Genomic DNA, 22,673 nt, shown 5'->3' with positions numbered 1-22,673 from the left:
GCTCTGTTAATCTATTTTGTTCCTCTATTTGTAGTTTTGGTAGTTCAACTTTAGTTAGAAATTCATCTATTTTCCCTTCTTTCCCTTCGTTTTCAGTTCGGTATAATTGTTCATAGAATTCTCTAAAGTTTTCCTTAATTTCTTTTGGATTATATGTAATTTGTTTGTCTTTTTTCCTTGATGCCAATACCATTTTCTTAGCTTGTTCTGTCTTAAGCTGCCATGCTAGGATTTTGTGCGTTTTTTCACCTAGTTCATAATATTTCTGTTTTGTCTTCATTATATTCTTCTCCACCTTATATGTTTATAGTGTTTCATAATTTATTTTTTTATCCGCCAATTCTCTTCTTTTAGTTGTATCTTCCTTCATTGCTAATTCTTTTTCTATATTTACTATTTCCCTTTCCAACTGCTCTGTTTCCTGATTATAGTCCTTCTTCATCTTGGTTACATAACTTATTATTTGCCCTCTAATGAATGCTTTCATTGCATCCCATAGTATAAACTTATCTTTCACTGATTTTGTATTTATTTCAAAATACATTTTAATTTGTTTTTCAATAAATTCTCTAAAATCCTGCCTTTTAAGTAACATGGGGTTTAATCTCCATCTATACATTCTTGGAGGGATGTCCTCTAACTTTACTGTCAATATTAAGGGTGAATGGTCCGATAGTATTCTAGCTTTATATTCTGGGTTTTTTTACTCTATCTTGCATACGAGCTGATAACAAAAATAGGTCTATTCTTGAGTATGTTTTATGTCTAGCCGAGTAATATGAATACTCATTTTCCTTTGGGTGTTGTTTCCTCCATATATCCAAAAGTTGCATTTCTTCCATCGATTTAATTATAAATTTAGTTACTTCGTTCTTTCTGTTAATTTTTTTCCCAGTTTTGTCCATATTTGAATCCAAATTCAGGTTGAAATCTCCTCCTATTAATATGTTCCCTTGCGTATCTGCTATCTTCAAAAAGATATCTTGCATAAACTTTTGATCTTCTTCGTTAGGTGAATATACATTGAGTAGATTCCAAAACTCCGAATATATCTGACATTTTATCATTACATATCTCCCTGCTGGATCTATTATTTCCTCTTCTATTTTAAATGGCACATTTTTACTAATTAATATAGCTACTCCTCTTGCTTTTGAATTATATGATGCTGCTGTTACGTGTCCTACCCAATCTCTCTTTAATTTCTTGTGCTCCAATTCAGTTAAATCTGTTTCTTGCACAAATGCTATATCAATTTTTTCTTTTTTCAGTAAATTTAGCAGTTTCTTCCTTTTAATTTGGTTATGTATTCCATTAATATTTAAAGTCATATAGTTCAACGTAGCCATTTTATACTTTGTTTATCTTCCCTTTCCGTTTCTCGATCATTACCTTTCCTTCTTATCCATTTCTGTTTTCTTGTTTTGAACCCTTTATAAGACAACATTCCTAAAACATCAAACATTTTCCTTATTCTCCTATTTAAAACTTCTTTAGCCCCAATCCCCCCTTCCCCTCCTGAGTTGTCCTTTATCCCTTGTCGGACAACCACATCTCCCCTCTACATTTGGATTTGCGAATTCACTCGCAAGCGTCAGCTGATTTTGCAGTGACCGCAACTCCTCCCCACCCAGCCCCCCTCAGAAAAGATTTCACTTTTCATATGTGACAAAGGTCACTCTTTTAATTCCCTCCTTATTCCCTCTATTCCATTTCCTTCCCTTATTAATTCTTGTCTATACTATCTATATTTTCCTCTAAATATGGATACATTCATGTATGCACATTATACATATACACACATATACCTCTTTACCCACATACATATAAATCGTGGTCATTTTTACTCTTATTACATGTCTTCATCTCTCTGTTTGTTTTGTAGTTTTTCTGCAAATTTCCTTGCTTCCTCTGGATCCGAGAATAGTTTTTTTTCCATAAGATCGTTTTCGATGTATTGAACTCCTTCCTCTTCTTCAGGAGTTCAAAACTTATGTGTCTTTTTAGTTCGCAGTCTTTTGTACTCTCGTTACACGTCTTCATCCCTCAGTCTATTTTGTAATTGTTCTGCAAATTTTCGTGCTTCCTCTGGATCCGAGAATAGTCTGTTTTACTGTCCTGGAATAAATATTTTCAATACCGCTGGATGCTTTAGTATAAATTTATACCCTTTCTTCCATAAAATCGCCTTTGCTGTATTGAACTCCTTTCTCTTCTTCAGGAGTTCAAAACTTATATCTGGATAAATGAAGATTTTTTGCCCTTTGTACTCCAGTGGCTTGTTGCCCTCTCTTACTTTTTCCATTGTTTTCTCCAGTACCTTTTCTCTTGTAGTATATCTTAGGAATTTTACTAAAATAGATCTTGGCTTTTGTTGTGGTTGTGGTTTAAAGGCCAATGCTCTATGTGCCCTTTCTATTTCCATTTCTTGCTGTAGTTCTGGACATCCTAGGATCCTAGGGATCCAATCTTTTATAAACTCTCTCATATTCTTGCCTTCTTCATCTTCCTTAAGGCCCACTATCTTTATGTTATTTCTTCTGTTATAATTTTCCATTATATCTATTTTCTGAGCTAACAGTTCTTGTGTCTCTTTAACTTTTTTATTAGATTCCTCTAATTTCTTTTTTAAGTCCTCTACTTCCATTTCTACTGCTGCTTCTCGTTCTTCCACCTTGTCCATTTTTTTTCCCATTTCTGATAAGGTCATATCTATTTTATTCATTTTCTCTTCTGTATTGTTTATTCTTCTTCTTAAATCATTAAATTCTTGCGCTTGCCATTCTTTAAATGACTCCATGTATTCTTTAATAAGAGAAAGTATATCCTTTGTCTTGCCTTTCCCTTCTTCTTCTATTTCACTGTACTCTTCCTCTTCCTCTTCTTCTTCCTCTGGGTTGGCCATCTGTTGTTTCTTTGTTGTCCTTTTCTTCTCTTCTTTCTTGTTTTCGTTGTCTTCTATATTCTCCTCTTGCTGCAGGTGTCATTGCCGGCTGCGGAGATCGACTCCCCAGCTGGGAGTAGGTGTGTTTTTTTGCATGCGCGGTTGCGCACTTTTACTCGGCTCAGTGAGCCATTTTTGTAGTCCACTTTCTACCGACCTGAGGGAGCGGGTTTCTCTCTCCACCGCCGGCCTCCTTGAACAGGTAAGGCCTTCTCCTTCTTCTTCCGTTGTCTTCTCTTCCTCTCTTCTTACCGTTGGTTTTGACTTTTCTTTTTTCGTCGCCATCTTCTTTCCACCTTTATACTCACTTTACTTTAATTTTTATTTTTGTCCCTTTGTGTTTTCCTTTGTTTTTTCCGACTTTTCTGGAGAGGGCTGGAGTTCACCGTCCGGCCACTACTCCATCACGTGACTCCTCCACAGATTGAACATCTTCTATGCACATTTGATGAGAAGAACAGGATGACGCTAAAGAAAGCTCCGTGTCCCCTGATGAATGGGCCCTCTGCATAACCACGGCCGAGGTGAAGAGAACCCTATCCAAGGTGAACCCACACAAGGTGGCAGGACCAGACAATATACCTGGTCAGGTACTGAAGAACTGCATAGACCAATTGACAAATGTCTTCACAGACATCTTCAACACCTCACTGTAGCAGTCCATCGTTCCCACAGGGTTCTAGACAGCCATCATCATCCCTATGGCACTGACCTCCAACATTATGAAATGCTTCGAGCATCTGGTGATGGAATGCATCGAAACACACCTTCAAGAGATGCTGGATCCCTTTCAGTTTGCCTCTAGAGAAAACTGTTCCACACATGATACTATAGCCTTTTCCCTTCACTCAATCCTGACCCACCTGGAGAACAACACCTCATAAGCCAGACAGCTGTTCATTGACATCAGCTCAGCATTTAATATAATCATTCCCTAGAGGCTGGTGAAGAAGCTGTCCTCGCTGGGACTCAACATCCCTCTCTGTGACTGGATCCTGGTCTTCCTAACGGAAAGACTATAATCTGTCTGGGTTGGTAGCAGGATGTCGAGCAACATCACGCTGAACACTGGTGCACCTCATGGCTGTGTGCTCAGCCCACTCCTGTTCACACTACTGACCCACAACTGCATCGCCAGATCCAGCTCAAACAGTGTCATCGAGTTTGCAGATAACACAACAGTAATCGGCCTCAACAGCATCAATGAGGAGTCGCTCTACAGAGAAGAGGTGGAAAATCTCATGAAATTGTGCGAGACAATGACCTGAGTCTCAACGTAGACAAGATGAAGGAGATGATTGTGGACTTCAGGAGAATCAGGAACAACCACCCTCCACTGCACATCAACATCTCTGTAGCAGAGAGCGTGGAGAGCAATGTTCCTTGGAGTTAACTGAACTAGTGACCTATCGTAGGCACTTAACATCTCCTCATTTGTCAGGAAGGCACATCAGCGACTGCATGTCCAGAGAAGACTGAAGCGGGCAAGGCTACTGGCCACCATTATGTCAATCTTCTATAGGAGTTCTATCAAAAGCTCCCTGACTGGCTGCATCAGTGTGATATGGTTGCTGCAGAGAAATGGATAAAGGTCAATCCACAGGACTATAGGAGAGGATCATTGGAGTCTCCTTCTCCCCTCCCCCACCACACCAAATCCCATCAACGTGATCTACTGGGATCGTTTTCTGACCAGAGCAAACAAAATTATTGAGGATCTCTGCCACTCTGCACACAGCATCTTTCAGCTGCTCCCATTGGGGAAGAGATACAGGAGGATCAGGGCCAGCACTAGCAGGCGGAGGAGCAGTTTCTTCCCACGGGCAGTGAGAAGCTCACCCGAGCCATCAGAGACTCTCTTATTCATGGAACAATACCTATATATTTATTTACTTCAGATAAATGTTGCATTTGCATCGTTTATATGTCTGTTGTGTTCCTATTTATTTAATCTGCTGCATGGTCCTTGAGAAATACTATCTTATCTTTACTGGGCATTGCGTTAGTAGTTAAGGCATGAGCGACAAATTGATTGGTGCGTCTGCACGCTTTGCACCGAAGCCCGGAGAATGCTTTTCACCAGGTTATGCTTGGACTTGAATCTCATGTCTGTCCCTCTATCTGAAAGTCAAACTGTGGAGTCCTTCTCCAGTCCCAAATTATTCTATTTTGAGGGTGGGTTTTTTTAAATTATTTCAGACTAAAATGATCATCGCATTTATTCTTTTTAGCAAAGACCGTTCTAATTCATGGGAAATACTTTATTGCCATTGGTTTGCGCTCTCCTCCGCGTTTTAGTTAAAGTCCCTGAAAAGTGGCTGAGTGCATGGAGATATTTATTTATTTTTGCTTCCTGCGCCTCTTCGCTGCCGCTCTGAACTTTGCCTGCAGCCGGTGCGAGTGCGCTGTGCGGCTGCAGCGAGGGAGCGGCGTGGAGCAGGTACTGCACGGGCGCGCGAAGGGTCCGATCCCGGGGGCTCCGGCGGCTGTCAAGCAAAGCGGGTCGCTGTGAGGGCTGTCAATCAAAACTGGGATTATGGATTTGCTGCCAATCAAAGTGGGGCCGGGGGTGGGGGTCACCAATCAAAGCCGGGAGTAGGGGGCCAACTGTCAGTCAATCCCCGGGACTCCGGTCCAACGTGGCGGGTTGTCGAGATTTCCGATGCGAGGCTTCGGGCCTGTCTGCCGTTAAAGGCCCGGCGTTACAGGGTCGCCTTTCTGCCCCATTCTTATTAACCTTGCATCCTCCGCCATGTGGGCCTGAGGGGTTGGAGCAAGATGGCCTGGCCGAATGGAGGTCTCTTTTGCCCTGCTCTTTCTTATGCCCCGGGTCGGAGGATACAGCTTGGGCCTCGGGATTGGTTTGGATGCGAGCCGGCTGCAGCTTGAGGGAGGACGGAAGCGGAAGGCTCGGCTTCCAGCGGCATCAGGACTGCGGGGAGGGGAGAAGAAGGTGGGGGTGGTGGTGGTGAAGGAGAGGGAGAGAGTCCTGGTTTGAGCCTGAACACAGTGTGGGTCATCACCCCCTTGCACTTGCATGCTACCACAAACACCTCACTTTATGCCCCTTAACGTGAGGAAAAGCTTTCTGTTTTACAGCCTCATCGTAGATGAGCTACCAACTATCCTTCACCCAACTTTAATTTGTATTGTATTAACTGTACAGAATTTTTTTTCCAACAATAGAATTTATTCACAATAAATTATTTACAAAGAAAACCTTTCACAGCCTTTTCACATCCTAAATCATATCTCTACTACATTCCCATTTGGGATACATTTGTTCTCTAAATACCCCATTGCCACCACTGTGGCGCCTTGTTTCTTCTCCCCCTTCTGTTTGATGGACTTCCCCTCAGTGCCGGTCGTGGGAGAACTCTCGAATGTGGTCCTTCCCCACAGTGCCCTTGTCAGTGCATCTCTCAGCATGTACTGCATCCTGAAATGTGGCATTGGCAGCATTCCCACACCAACATCTCTGCAGGCTGAAAGGCTAACAGGTTTCAGGCATACCAAAGTGTGTCTTTCACCATTGATTGTCTTCCATTTGTTCTGGATGTCAGTGTGTATGTGTGTGTTGGGGGGCTGGGGGTGGTGGGGGACAGCCATAGATCAAAGACCCCTCTGTCACTGCTGTTGGGGATGAACCACGTCAAGGACCTTCTTCACACTTTGCGAATCTGCATTCAGCAAAGAGGTGGGAAGCTGTCTCAGAAATGGGTCAACCTTTTCACTAACTGCAGTCTTGGAAGAGGTGAAGAAAGTTCAAGTGTAACTATTTTTAAAATGAATAGATCTCTTGTTTATTTCTTCAAGTTAAAGTGGAATTTTTTTAGCAATTGGGTCAGAACCATTATTAACATCTTGGGTATCTACATTCAAAAGTGACTCTGTGAAAAGAGCGATGCAAACTTTATGAAAGTTTTATTTGCAGCAGCAAATAGCATGTTGCCATAATTTTTTCCATTTCAAGATATCTTGGTTTGGTCATGTGGGCTGTGTGTTGGTTGCATGCTATGTGTGCAGTTTGTGAATTAGTGGTAGGTGAATAGCTCATGTTATCCTGTCATATCTAGTTTGGGTTGTTAGTTCTATTTCTGCATTAATGCTGAAATTATCCCTCAACACATGAAATATTTTCCTTTTGATTAACTTACTTGTTGAGTTGGGATAGCATAACTGAGTAGTGGGGCTTTAGCAAAGTGGATTGTTATACTATTGAAGTTGTGATGGTGAAAGAATGCTGCACCATTGTCCAATTTCAAGGGTGGTTTCTACCATCAGAGATGTCTTCTCAGATAAAACATCTGCCCTTAGCTGCTTGTGAGAGTTCCTAACAGGTTCATATTGGAATAAGAGCAGGAGAGTCCAACAGTACAAAATTAAACCAGATTTTTTTTTCTGTCACTTTCATTAATGACAAAAGCAGAAGAATGTTCCTCCAAATGTACTGACTCTAACAAAGCAACAGCACAATATGTGTTAAGATCACCAGATATAAGAGCAGAAGAAGCCCAATTGGATCTGCTCTGCCATTTAATCATGAGCTGATCCTTATCACTCAGCCCCACTTCCCAGCGTTACTACCCATGCTAGTATCCTTCATGTAATTCCATGAGCTCTAATCTTATTAAGCAGACTCGTATGTGGAACCTTGTCAAGGGCCTTTTAAAAGTCCAAGTACACAACATCCACTGCTTCTCCTGTGTCTATCCTGTTAGTAATCTCAAAAAATTGTAGTAAGTTTGTCATGCATAATTTTCCTTTAAGGAAACCTATCTTGTGATCCTCCTCCAGGTACTCTTTAACCTCATCTTTGACAATTGATTCCAACATCTTCCCAACCACCGAAGTCAGACTAATAGGTCTATAGTTTCCTTTCTGCTGCTTCCTTCCCTTAGAAAGCGGAGTGACATTCGCAATTCTCTAGTCCTCCGGGACCATGCAAAATCCATTGATTCCTGGAAGATCATTACCAATGCCTCCACAATCTCTGCAGCAACCTCCTTCAGAACTCGAGGGGGCGTTCCATCCGGTCCAGGAGTTTTATCTACCCTTAGACCATTTAGCTTCCCAAGTAACCTTCTTTATCGAGATTTTGACAGTATTCACTTCTTTTCCCAGAAACCCTTGAGAGTCTAGTAAGCTACTACCTATACTGTCTTCTAGTGTGAAGACTGATCCAGAATATTCATTCAGTTCCTCTGCCATCTCCATACAATCTCTTCAGCATAATTTTTCTAACAATCCAATGTCTACTCTTGACTCTCTTTTGCTCTTTATATACTTAAAAAAGCATTTAGAACCGTCTTTGATAGTATTCCTTTTGTAATTTCTATTTTCCTTCCTAATCACCTTCTTAGTTGCCTTCTGTTTTTAAAAGTTTCCTAGTCCTCGATCTTCACACTAATTTTTGTTTCCTTGTCTGCCCTCTCTTTAGCTTTTATTTTGGCTTTAACTTCCCTCATAATGGTCTCATTTTTTCCATTCACAACTTTCTTTCCTTTTGGTATGTACCTGTCCTGCACTTGCCTCATTTTTTTTTGCAGACTCCAGCAGATCTGCTATCTTCCCTAACAATGAGCTTTTCTAATCAACTTTGACCAGATCCTTCCTCATGCGACAGGAATTTCCTTTACTCCACTGAAATATCGCCTCTCCTTTGAAAATTTCAGAGTGAACTCTATCATATTGTGATTACTGCCTCCTAAGGGTCCCTTTACCTGAACCTCTAATCATCTCTGGTTCATTTGATAGCGCCCAATCCAAAACAGCCAATCCCCTTTGGGCTCATCAACAAGCTGCTCAAAAAGTCATCCTTTAGGCATTCAACAAACTCTCCCTCTTAGGATCCCATACCGACCTGACTTTCCCAAACTACTTTCTTGTTAAAATCCCCCAGGATTACTGTAACATTGTCCTTTTTTAAAAATTTCCTGCTGTATTTTGTAGTTCACATCCCAACTGTTGTTTGGAGGCCTTTATACAAATCCCATTAGGGTCCTTTTAACTTTACTATTCCTTAACTAAACCCATAAGGATACTACCAATTCTGATCTGATATAATTTCTTTCCAATGATCTAATATTGTTGTTTACCAGCAGACCCGCACTGCCCCCTCTGCCTGCCTGTCTATTCTTCTGATACACCATGTATCCTTGGATATTCAGCTCCCATCCTTTGGCCACGACTCAATAATAGCCACAACATTGTACCTGCCAATATGTAACTGTATTGCAAGATCATCCACCTTGTTTCTAATGTTGCATGCAGTTAAGTATAATAGCTTTAAACCAGTTTCTGAATGCACTATTTTTCTGTCATCCCTCTGGTTGCAATATTGTCCCATCACCTGCTTGTCGTCCTTGCTGCACACTATCCTTGGTTTATTTCTGTTTTGCCCTTCATCAGTTCTGATACACTGGTTCCCTTCTCCCTTCAAAATTAATTTAAGCTGAATCAATTTTAGTTGCAGCAGTTTTTTAATTATTTTGGTTCTGCATTGTTTTACAGGATGTGAGAGGTGCAGCATTACGAGGCCCATTGTCCAGTCTGTCTCTTTCCTGCTATAATGTTCTTAATGAATTTGGTGCCTGTCTCTGCAGTACAGACAGATTGGCAATCTTTTGGAGCATCTTCAAGCTACAGCCTCCCTGTGGGTTTCTCCATTCCAAGGGAGAATTTCTCCGCTGTGGGAAGTACTCTTGACGTAAATGTACAAATGATTGTCGAAAACCTGCAACCCCGTGACTCATCTCATGCCATGAACAATGACCCCAATAGTAACGCGAAAACAAACCTAGACACAAAATGGCGGAGCGAGGGCGCATTAGACAACCGCGTTATCAAAGTTTTAAAAGGGGCCGCTGTAGAGGACTTGAAGACCGGATATCCGACGTGCACACTTGGGACAGAGGAATCCAATTTGGGCCAATGTGTCCTGGACACAGATAGTGATGAGTCTGTTGACCGAAGTATAGAAGAGGCCATTCAGGAATACTTAAAGAAGAAGACAGAAGAAAATTGCTCCATATCAAGCACCTTAAATGACGCAGAAGTCCCCCCTGGGATATATCCAGCCGTCAAAGATTCTGCTCGAAATGCCAATAATGGTATCTCGCTGGAAGGTGAGGTGGTTCCCACTGAGTTTGAACTAGACCTGGTTAACATTGACCCACTGCATGGCTCTCCAGAGGTCACTGCAGATTCCAGGTGTTCCTCTCCCTCCAGCATCAACAGCAATGACTCGTTTGAACTGAGCATACAAGCTGAGATCGAAAGGTTCTTGCAAGACAAGCGGAAGAAGGAAAGCAGCAATCCCAGCCACAAGCTGGCCTCTGAGAGTGAGCCAACACAAAAGGAAAATCTACTTCAGGCAGATCTGAAAAGCAAGAAGAGGTATGTCAAACCCAGCACAGGGAGCCAAATGCAGATTGTCAAAGCGTTGATGACAAATCCCAACACTCAAGTTACTGGCACCAAATCCACTGATGTGGATGAAGCTGGCAGCATCTGCAAAACTGGGAAAAGCAATGAAAGGAATCCCAAGGGCCATAAAAAGATGGCCAGTGAGAAGAAACCAACAGCAATTCCTATCTCTAAGGAACTCTACAGAAGTAGTAACATCCAATGGAACATGAACACTGGATTCTCTGATCCAAAACCCAATTCCATAACCACCGAAACTGAGCTATCTGATTCTAGTAGTGATGACGGGATTGAGGAAGCCATCCAACTTTACCAATTAGAACAGAAGAAAACCAAGGATGTTCCCTTTGCCCTTGGATTGTTGCCTCACAACCCCCCATGCTCTTTGGATGCCTGTGATCCAGCAAAGGGTGAGGAAAAGGAAACACTACAAGTATCTCTGAGAAAAAAGTGGAAGCAAGGTGCACCCAAGTCTGTGGATGCAAAGTCACTACATTCCCTCAATCCTTTTGATACTGTCTCCACTGATCAGATGGCTGCTAACTTCTTAAAACAAGAGGAAAGAAAATGGACAAACTCCTTAGATTTGAAAAGAATGGAAACTTCATCAGAATTTTTCCATAAACAGGAAGTGTCTTTGGTGCTTGGAATACATCCACATACAGACAGCATAACAAGTACGACTCTGTTGCAAAGGGCCACTGCTGACTCCCAGCAAATCACCTCCTCTGACAGTGACGAGAGTTCAGTGGATAGCAGCGACAGCATTGAAAAGGAAATTCAAAATTACTTGGCTCTGAAGGTGAACCAAGGCAATCAGAAATTAAATGGAATGGAAACTGTGAGCGAATCAGACAGACTCGTGCCTCCAGAATTGAAAGAAGAAGATGGTCTGAACAACTCCCCATCTTTATTCTCTGCTTTGCCTTCCATTCAGGTGCCATTATTGCAGAAAGAAAGACTGAAGAATAATGTCAGCACTGATCATAAACTTGGAACAGCAAACCTAAGAGAAAGTCAGCAAAAAGGTAGTGGGTTTCCTATTTCCAGGACTAACTCCAATGCTGCCACTTCCAAAAGTAAGCTTAAAGGTGGCTTGTTGGAACGAGATTCTTTTGATGCAAGTAATGTACAGGACAGCAAGGCAGTCAACAGAAAGCAAGACAAGTTATCCCCTGTGAACTGGGCTGCCAATGAACAGACCTGGCACAAGCCAGTCCATGATGCCTGGCAGACAGATGACAAAAGTAGCTCGTTAGACAGCGATGAAGATCTGGATACTGCTACAAAGGATCTCTTGAAAACCAGAAAAAGAATGGGGAAAAGATTAAGGGACTCCAAGAGCCGGTGCAGGAAGCGAGTACGGTTTACAGGAGCAGAGGTACTTACTTTCACTGACCAAAGCACTGGTTTTGGTGACCAAACTCACAAGGTTTCTGGTGAAGGTTTTGTCGTAAGCCATGCTCCCTTGAAGAGCTGTTTGTCAAAAACTAGCAAAGCAGTTTGTCGAAGTTATTTGGATTTTAAAAGTAAGAGCAGCAAAAGAGCAGGGGAGACATCAGAAGGTGAAGGAAGAGGCAAAGTGGCCAGAATGGGAAGGCCAGTGATGGTATCATTATCTGTTACTCCATCCACTGTGGCTGAAGGGCTGAACCAAAAAACCATAACAAGTGAGAGCAGTTCTGGGGACAGTGATGATGGGATCGAGCAGGAAATTCTGAGGTTCTTGGCAGAGAAGGCTAGGGGGAATAGCACAACAGAAGAGAGCTTGAAAGGCCACATTGCAATGCAAAACTTTACGGAACATGGCAAAGAAAACAGATCATCAGAGGTGTCAGATCATGGTGGAGGAATGCCTTCAGTTTCTCAACCAGTTGAGGGAACTTGCAGCATTGGTACGAAGGGACCACATCACGAGGAAGAGGAGGTTGCGGCTTGGTATTCATTTGGAGGTACGGAGAATACTGCTGCTGAAAGCAAACCTACCCTTCATGGGCCTGATTTGCTTCAGGACCTTCATACTGCTCACAGTGCAGAGCACCAGACTGAGCACAGACAGGTTGTTGGGGAATTATCAGCTGTGTTCCAAACAGAAGCTAAAACTGGGATTGATCAAGGGAATTTACAAGTTACTACTGCAGGCTGTCGAAGTAAAGAGAATTGTATCCGCCACTTTGCCTTGCACAGTAACGTCCTGCAGGACCGAGAGGTTAATGATCCCTTAGGAAGCTGTATCACCCAGAACCTACAGGAGAGAGAGACGGTTCATCATTTCAAAACAATTCAACCCAAGGTTCAGCAGCAAAATATACAGTATATTGCTAATGGACAGCTTCAACCAAAAGCAGCTGAAGTGAGGTCTTCTGAGGAATCTGTAAGCAAATTGAAATTATGGGGTGTCTTCTTGACTGAATCTCTCAATGATATTATGCCAGAAGGCAGGGAGAAGGATGTCAGCTGTGAGGCTAAATGTTCTATAGAAAGTCAGTCACATGTAGGATCCAGTGCAGACCAGAGCCCAAATGCTGCAGTTAAAAGATATTCACACCTAGATTGGGCAGTGAGTGACAAATCAAAACCTGAAACAGGTGGCTATCCAGATAGACTTTCAGGATCTCTGATCCCATCAGTAAGTCCTGGTGTCCTTTCCAATGAAACAAGTGGCCTGCCTTGGATTACCTGGTTGAAGCAGAGTGACCATAATTATCAGAGTGAAATGAGGAATGAGGTGAGGTCAAAGCAAGATGCGAGCTTTGAATGCTCTAACTCTGTGACACCACGTTCATGTGAAAACACCAGCCTATTAATGGCTGTACATTCCACACCCTCAATCTGCAAGGAAACCAGCAGCGTAGATCTGAGCATGCATAGTGCAGAGTCGGGGACTGCTAAAGAAATGGTGAGTGCTGAGGAAACTTCTGAAGAGAAGGCCATCAGTCAGTGCACAGGTAAAGAAAATGATGAAACTTTCCAAGCCTGTAGCAGCCATTGAACAAGGCTCTGTTGGAAACTGAGAATGAGGAGAAAGATGACAGGAAGAAAAGAACAGGAGAGGCAGCTGAGGGGTGGGTATAGACCTGAACCTTTTTATGACAAAGCTAATGGTCAATCAGATGATGACAATAGAGTGGAGACGAGAGTTCAGGACAGCAGGGACAGGATGTTGAGGTGTAAGTATAATATTATACAGTAGTTTTTTTCTCTTAATTATTTAAAAATAAAAGGCAGCACATTTGGTGTAGCAGTTAGCGCGATGCCGTTACAGCACTAGCGATCAAGACCGGGGTTCAAATCCCGCGCTGTCTGTAAGGAGTTTGTATATTCTCCCTGGGTCTGCATGAGTTTTCCCCAGGGACTCTGGTTTCCTCCCACCGTTCGATGTGTACTGGGGTGTAGTTAAATTGGGCAGCACTGACTCGTGGGCCGAAATTGCCCGTTACCATGCTGTATGTCTAAATTAGAAATATAGCTGTAAAGTTTCATTGTAGACAGTGGAATGTTGATAAGTGATCCTAAGACCATTTTTGGCTGTGGTGGTGAAAGGTTATCCCAGGATTTGATTAACAGCTAAGAAAAGATTTTTTCTTCAGAAATATCCTTCACTGTCTTTTCAAAGCAAATAGGTTGATTAAGATACGATTGTAAAGTTTAAGGGATTCCCCCCCACCCCCACGGCTGAGACCCATCCCATGAAAAATATTTGGAATTCATTTTTAATTTCCCTAGTATGCATAGGGTTTGCCATTTCTCAACTGTAGCTGGTTTGCATTTCCCAGGATGTGCAGCACAATGTCCATTCCATTCACCAATGTTACCCATAGCCACCCACACCAAAATCTGAGAAAATACCTGGGTCTAATTCTTGTTCTTTGCCAGGATCTCAATACCAGCAAGGGTTACTTAACATTCTCTTAGTGAATCAAAGGAGTAAAATCAGATCCTGGCTCTGATGAACACATTCGTGGACTAGCACAGAGGATTGCCTCTGTTAGCCCTTGTATTTGAATTGTACTGATAGGGTTATATGTGAATGACGGTTGGATGATATATTCTGAAGAGTGAAAGCCAAGAAGGGTAAAGATTGTTTTTGAATCGACAATAACAGAAAATGTGAAGAATAAGCCTAACTCAACTGCATGCATCCTGCAAAAGGTACCTGTTTTGCATTTAAATTGTACATTTGTTTTGGCTGTCAAGAAGCTAGAGAGATGTTGTTTAATTATTAACTTTGTACCACGATACTCAGCGTGCCAGGGAGTGAGGTAAACCTGCCAAGGGGAATTTAAGTTTGCATTTTGTTTTTGGAGGTTAAAAATACTGATGCTAAAAAATTAAATAGCTACCTAATCAGGTACTATACTACCAGATGCAGAACAAGACTCCTGCTCTTCTTTTCCTGACTTTAGGCCTTTTCTTCAGCCTTACACTAGCAGCTCCCAAACCCCATTGCTGTAGAGTGATCGTCTTCCCATTCCCATGAAGCATGCATCCTTTGGAAAACAGATCACAGTTCCCAATTCTTGGTTCTAGATTTTGGGAAATGGTGTCAGGAATTCACAAGATATAGGAGCAGAAGTAGGCCCATTGGCCCTTAGAGTCTGCTGTTTAACTGACTTTCACCCTGTAGCGTAGATAAAAAGCTCATAATCGACTGAAGAGAGAATTAATGCTTTTATTAGCTTACAACACAGGTAGGGTTCATGAACAGGCTTCAGAGGGTTTCTGGGTTTAGGCGGGAAACCAGAGTTACATACGGGTCCCCGGGGGTATCTTAGTCGTCAGTGCAGCACATTTCTAGTGAATCCCAGTTCACTACACACCCACACCCAGTCATTCAATAGTTCAAAGTGGTAACAATTGCTATCTCTCAATCACCCTGCAGGTTGGATTTCCCCTTGGATTTAAATTCTAATTTAAGTAAATCATTAAATGAGAAAGCAAAGAGTTTTTACCATTTTAATTCAAAGTATTGAGCTTTAACCAGTAGAAGTTACGTTTCCTCTAAAAGGAGCCACAATGCAATGTAAATTGAGTGGAATAGTTTTGAGTATGCTAGACTCATTGGATTAGCATTTATAAAACCAGTTCCACATTATGGCAGTAAAATAGTTTCTTAATGAAGGAGCCAAGAAGCAACAGATTGACTTCTGTAAAACAAATTACCAAACTCCTGTTTTCCGTGAGGGTATAAAGATTTGACCTCTATATGTTACTTTGAAGAGTTTTCTAATGAGCAGCAGGAAGTACTCTAAAAACATTTATCTGCCTCTGATCTCTGGGAAAGGAGTCACTGTGGTTTGTGTCAGGGTCAACCTGAGCAAAATTATCCAGAATAATTTTTTACACCTCACTGTTCAGTCTCAGCATTGTCCAAGGGTGGGGGCTGTGCAGTTCTCTCCCCAGTCAAATAATCTGTCCACACATACTGAGATTAACATAAGACAATGAGAAAGGATGGTTAGGGTCAAGGTTAACTATTCTGTTGAACAGCTTTCCAAGTGTTGGCGCATTCACAGAATCTCAGGATTTCTCACAACCAAGTTCACATGATTCTTCATTCTTAACATTCTGCAGTAATTTGTTGAGTTCCAGGCCTTCATGGATGCTCCTGGACCCGTTTTGAGTAATCATGGTACATAGCACAATGAAACATGACTTCATGTCAACTAATTGAATTTTAATTCTCCACCTCTATTGGTCTGTATCTCTTTGGTGCCTGCTTTAGTTAGTCCTAGACAAGAAAACCATTGTTTTATGAGTGCATGCCCCACTTTTTGAGTCAGCAATGACTTGAAACTTGGCCTCCAATACTGAGTTTGACCTGACATTGACTCTGGAGGGAGGGGGAAAGTAGATTTGATTCTGCAGATTAACTCCACTTCAGTGGAAATGAAGTGAGAACTTCTGAAAAAAATTGGTCAAGAGTTCTTGTACAACCTTGCTTGATACAGGTCTGCATTAAGATTGATGTGAATGTTTTAGTTAGGCAAAGTATTATAAAGCAAGGATACTTCCATGATTATTTCCCTTATTGGCTTGATGGGATTTGAGCTCAGGCCATTGGGTCACTAGCACAGGGTTCTAAACTACATGTTCAGTAACAAATCCCTGCTAAAATAAAACTGCATTTTTTTTTAATTGTTTCTATTTTGTGTTCTTAAACTTCCCCCCCCCCCCCCCCCACCATTTTTGGTGTATATGTTACCAAATCATTTTCCTATTTTGTGAAATTTTCTTGTGATGTTGAAATTTCTCTGTTTTTGCCTGAGGGGTGTATTGATGCACATACTTTTTAACAAATTATGTGAAAATATTTAAATTATACAGTTCCATATCTTCTTGGTAATTATCTAATAAATAGCAGTCTGAGACTTGTGATGTTGGTTATTCTTTCTTGACTTTTCTGTCAGGGCATTAGGATATAGATTATTGTGTTTGTTTTATCCGCTCCCGTCTTCCTTCCACTTAGCCCACATTTCCCCATCTCTCCCCCTTACACTCCACTTCTTTCTATAACTACCCTCCTTCCCACTCTACTCAGTCTTTCTGTTTCTAATCCTCAACTTTTCTTTTGCTCATTCCTTCTGCCTCTCTCCTAACCTACCTATCCCATTCTCTTTTTTTTCTCTCTTGATGCACATTGAAAGATTTCTGTTTGGTATTTCAAGTGAATCATTTTGTAATCGGACTGCAAAGTATGTTTCTCTTCACTTTGTATAGTTTCTCTGACATAGCCACTTCAACAGAAAGTAATTATAAGCAAAGCATTAGCAGTGGAAAAAGGAGCCAAATAGCTCTGCAGTTTGATTCTAACCATAAGCCATGTATGTCAGCAGCATTTATTACTTGAATCCCTTTGCAGCACATTTTCTCAGATCCTGCACATCTCCATTGCCTCATTTGAACTGTTGTTTATGTTGCCACAATAATTCAATTCCAGAAGGAAATGCAACCAAATCTCTCGAAATCAACCCATATTCCAGTAGAGATCATCTGGATAGCGATCAGGAGTGGGAACCTTGGCTCATTTTTTTTTGCTGTTTGCCCTGATACGAAGAACATCACAGGGCTTGTTCTATGAAAGATGTTGAAAGAAGCCCAAAAAAATGTCTTTAAACCTTAATAGACTTGATCCAATTAATGTAGAACTATAAACACTGGACCACGGAGATTTTGCTTCCTGAACACTTTTGAGTGTATTTTATGGATTTTGTGCTACTGATCACAAAAATCACATGAAAAATTTCCTAACATGCACCGTATTTTTAGATATAACCAGCATGTTTCAAGCATATATGCTTTGGTATACAAAACCACAAAGTGCAACATGTCATTGAAAATTTATTTTCTGCATTCGGACTTGGACGTCTTCCCTGCTGATCTTGATGCAATCACTGATGAACACGGTGAAAGGTTTCACCAGGACATTGCGACCATGAAAAGCAGTATCAGGGGAACTGGAATCCATCATTGCTGGCTGACTATTGTTGGATGTTGACCCGAGAGGCATCAGATGCTGAGTACAACAAAAATCAACAGCAAAGCATTTTCAGGTCAATTCAACCAAAGCAATGTGACATGTACCTCTCACTTTGTTCGTTTTGGATTGGTCACAGTGTTTGAGCTACCGAAAGAAAACAGAGACACACACCAAGAGCACTTCAGTTTATACAAATCTTTATTACTAAATCTAAAGCTGATTTCAAAAAACAATATGCAAGCCCTTCCCAATTATACTTATCAACACCTGGACTGGTCCTAACTGCTGAAACGAGGCAACGACCGCACAATGTAGTAGGTTGTCTGGGCGCCGGTAGCAGCTTCTCCACCTCCCCTGACTGGGACATTGGTTGGAGTCTAGAAGTTCTTCTTCTTGCTGAGAGATGTTTCCACCCCTCAGAGAGCATCAAACTTCAGCAGTGGGACCATGGCTTATATTACCCAAAAATTGTTTACTCATAGCTTATCTCTTTGAATAAATGATTTACTTATCTTCAAGGTCTCCTGACAGTCTGCGACCAACAAAAGACAACTGCATCTCTGGGCCTCATGGTGTAAATTAGATTATGTCTTCTGATTCAACTGCATCCCTGGGCCCCATGGTGTAAATTAGATTATGTCGGCTTCATACATTATTCTCAAAGTAGGTCACTGATACTTAAACGTATAAGCAAAAGCATGGTCTAAATCCTCCATTACATTCCACCCCTTGGTCGCAGTCTGTCACTTATGAAACCTAACAAGCATTCGAGTACAAAAGGAGCGTAAAAGAGAAAACAAAACTACAATAATCACAAAAATAAGCAATAATGCGAGCAACCAACGGAGAATAGTGTGGCCCAATCCCCCAAATGTACCAGCTAACCATGAAAAAGGATTCCAACCAAGGCTCAAACTATCTTTTTGTAATAGTCCGAATTCCAAATGCAAATTCCCCCTTGGCTAGTATTAAGGGCCGTACCGGCCAACATATTAATACCCAGGATACACTCGTCAGTGGCAGCCACCAGGGCATGTAACCATACAGGGGAACAGCCATCACCCACCATGGCGCGGAGTTTTATTTCCTTCGCCAGGGTGATCACTCCTCCCATCCCCTCTATTCAAAATGTCGGTCCAGTTCAGATGTTGGGGTTTCCAGGAATCACCGAGTGCTCCGCACCGGTATCGACCAACAAAGCCAAATATTGGCGGTCATTACCCCCACCCCAATGGATTGTTAACAGTATGTAGGGCTGCGGGTCCCCGTGTATCTGCCTTATCTCATTGGAATAGACACAGGAATCCTGCCCACACCCTCATGCCTTAGTAGGGTTCGGGAGCTTCCAGGACCATATGCTACTATTATCCATAACAGCTTTTTTAACCATTGTTATATCTTATCATGGGTAACTGGAGCAAGAGAAGCTGGCTCGATAGGAGCAGCAGTGGGAGCAGAAGGCACAGCTGGGGATGATGTTCCCATGACTTCCTCTTATAAAGGGCATAAAGGACCGCAGTAGGTTTCCCATCAACATCACTTTTAGGTATGCCTAACATTAACAAGGTCAGAAAAAGGTCCTTTCTTGTTGGTCCGTTATTAGCAGCAGCCCCTCTCCTTTCATCCTGCTTGTCTGATTTAACCTGGGTTGTACGTGAGTGGATTTTACCTCCCAACTCTAATTCTCAAAACCCAGATAAGGCATGCACCACCTCAGACGCAGGGTGCCCAATTAGCGGACTAGTTACGGACAGAACCAGTCCCCAAACAGTGGGTTGGGCGGAACGAACCAATCGGATATGCATTCTGGCCATGAACATCTCTTCGTCAGGGCTCCCCCCACATACCCACAGCCTCAAACGCCCTGCATACAAGGCAGAGGCCATGGCCTGTTGACGAATTACTGCTACACCCTCCTCTGGGGTGCCCCAATTGTTTTGCAAATGTAAATCCCAATCGACTGGTGAAGGGTATACTCGTAACAGGGCATCCCTTAGAGTGGCAAGTAAGTAATCCACCCCTCTCCTACCACATAGCTTAGCAGTGACCCGGATATCCGTAGTCAATGTTCCTAATCCCAACAATTCCTCAGGGTTTAAATATACATTACCCCCTCCTTGTTCCCAAACACGCAGGAGCCAGGCCGCCAGAGTTTCTCCCGTCTTTTGCCTAAATTGATCTCCAATGGCAGCCAGCTCTTTTACAGAGAAATCACGTATCATTGACTCCTTCCGACCCCTGTTCCCACTTTGGCCCACAGGGCCCTCTACCCAATGGACGGGAGGAGGCCCAGGCCATCCTGTAGAGGGGGTGGGCCATAGAGCATAAGCAGGGTTGCGGTTACCTTCCCCTGGGTCCGCTTGGGAGATCGGGGTATCTATCCCTTCAATCTCTACCATTACATCATACCAGATATTCCTGTCCCAATCATCAATTACATCAGGATTGTCGCCATTCCTTACCATGGCACGAATACAATGTGGATCGGGTTCTACCCCTTGCTTTTCCTTATCTGCACAGAGCTGCTGCTGGAGTTTAATATGGCAGATCGTTTGGACATGTTTATCCTCCCATTCTTTGGCTCAGTCCTAATTGGTGCGAACAATCTCGCTCATCGTGGAACAGCGTCACATGGCTTCTATCTCCTCCAGTTGCTCTCTCGTGCTGGGATTCTACTTCTCGCTGAAGTAATTCTGCTTCATGCTGAATGGCGCAACGCAAGGCTGTGGCCAGCAACCAAAAACCGTCCATCAGTGTCCCCTTTATATCAGGAAATTTACTTTCTCGAAGGAGAGTGGCAACCCGCTCTCCCAGAGGAGTACTTGATGGATCTAACCTCTCATCCCAACTAATGGGTGGTCCTAACAAAGACAGGGTATTGGCCAACATGCCAAACCCATCGTGTTTGGAAGTCCATCCCAGAATCAAGAACTACTCAGGGCTCACCTCTTTCTTTCGGCGAAACATCTCGAGACCAACCCTACTCGCAGCGCCAATTGTCCTGGGTAAACTTGTACCTCTCACTTTGTTCGTTTTAGATGGGTCACAGTGTTTGAGCTACCGAAAGAAAACAGAGACACACACCAAGAGCACATCAGTTTATACAAATCTTTATTACTAAATCTAAAGCTGATTTCAAACTACAATATGCAAGCCCTTCCCAATTATACTTATCAACGCCTGGACTGGTCCTAACTGCTGAAACGAGGCAACGACCGCACAATGTAGTAGGTTGTCTGGGTGCCGGTAGCAGTTTCTCCACCTCCCCCGACCGGGACGTTGGTTGGAGTCTAGAAGTTCTTTTTGCTGAGAGACTTTTCCATCCCTCAGAGAGTCTCAAACTTCAGCAGTGGGACCATGGCTTATATTACCCAAAAAATGTTTACTCATAGCTTATCTCTTTGAATAAATGATTTACTTATCTTCAAGGTCCCCTGACAATCTGCAACCAACAAAAGACAACTGCATCTCTGGGCCTCATGGTGGAAATTAGATTATGTCTACTGATTCAACTGCATCCCTGGGCCCCATGGTGGAATTTGAATTATGTCTTCTGATTCAAGTGCATCTCTGGGCCTCATGGTGTAAATTAGATTATGTCGGCTTCATACATTATTCTCAAAGTAGGTTACTGATACTTAAACTTGTATAAGCAAAAGCATGATCTAAATCCTCCATTACACACCATAATTATGAGATTAAATATGCTAAATTCATTAAAAGTTTCCTTGTGTTCATATTGAAGTTGTTTATCATAATCCCTGATTTTTTTTCCCCAAGAAGTAAGCCTTTTGAAAAAAAGTTGTTGTCCAGTATAATCAGGACAACTGTTCGATATAGACTATGACAGCAGACTATGAAAGTCACTAATTCAAAAGGTTCCTGCTCAGAACGTGGTGTGTGCGTTAGATCAGACATCACTTTGAACATGTGTGTGTTCAACTTGATTAAATGAAACCTTGTTCACTGTGTCTATTTCTGGTGAGACTGCAAGATTCAAGCTGAATGCTGTGTAGTACCCACAGCAAAGTGAATGATATTTGTGAACGTGTCAGTTGAATTGACAACGCACACTTAATGCCATTCAGTCAGCAAGGGTGGTATAAAAGTGCAGCACACCTTTTAAATTCTGTTCCTGGGCTTCCCGGAGCGATTCTAATTTATTTATCACTTACCTCACACACTCTTAACTTTCCCATCTGGTTGGAATCCAGTATAGAATAAATGTGAACCCCTGCCAAGAATTCTACCTTCTTGTAATTGGGGGTGTGAATGTGAGCCAATTATCACTACCTCAACATGTGCAAACATACAAATATAGTGCAGGAGCAGCCATGATTTTATCAACTTTGGTCAGACTTGCGATTATGTACAAGTTATCATTCTCATTTGAAAGCAATCTATTTGTGATCTTCGGATTTGCTAAATAAGGATACCATCTGGAGTGGTACTGAGTCATAGAGATCAGGGTCAATCACGTGTTGGGAGAAAGCTGCTTGCAGTTCAGACGTTGAAGTTGGCTCCAGTGCCCTCCAACTGGTACAGGATTAAATTAATTCAGCCTGACAGTAATATTTGAATACAGTTCCCATTAATTCCACCAAGTTAACAGGATCTCATGTAAGGGGTTAACCTTTCGTGTTTTCAGCTTATAAATTCTAACAGCAGATAAATATTATATTCTTAAGCCATCCTTTTATGCTTCAATGTTTGTCAGGGAATTAAATCTGATCATTATGACAAACATGAAGCTTTCTTTCATTTACCGATATCTCAGTCTAATCCTGCAGTATCATTTGGATGCCTTCTCAACTGTGTCAA

General features: G+C 42.2%; 1 protein-coding gene across 4 annotated transcripts in view; it reads left to right on the top strand.

The window, feature by feature from the left end:
* Positions 1–5,298: 5,298 nt before the first annotated feature.
* Positions 5,299–22,673, top strand: part of ppp1r26 (protein phosphatase 1, regulatory subunit 26) — a 31,836-nt gene continuing 14,461 nt past the window's right edge. For 3 of the 4 annotated variants that reach the window (XR_011355824.1, XR_011355823.1, XM_069931700.1), the window contains exons 1-2: positions 5,299–5,384; positions 9,458–12,746. Coding sequence is in view for 2 of the 4 variants with exons in the window: in XM_069931700.1 (XP_069787801.1) it covers positions 9,516–12,746 (3,231 nt within the window). In the remaining 2 variants the exon portion in view is untranslated. Of the gene's footprint in view, positions 5,385–9,457; positions 22,671–22,673 lie in introns of those variants that run through there. The other variant, XM_069931692.1, reaches the window with a different exon arrangement.

This window comes from Narcine bancroftii, chromosome 1 (genome assembly GCF_036971445.1).
Source record: "Narcine bancroftii isolate sNarBan1 chromosome 1, sNarBan1.hap1, whole genome shotgun sequence".
Taxonomy (NCBI): Eukaryota; Metazoa; Chordata; class Chondrichthyes; order Torpediniformes; family Narcinidae; genus Narcine; species Narcine bancroftii.
This window is presented reverse-complemented; position numbering and strand designations above follow the sequence as displayed.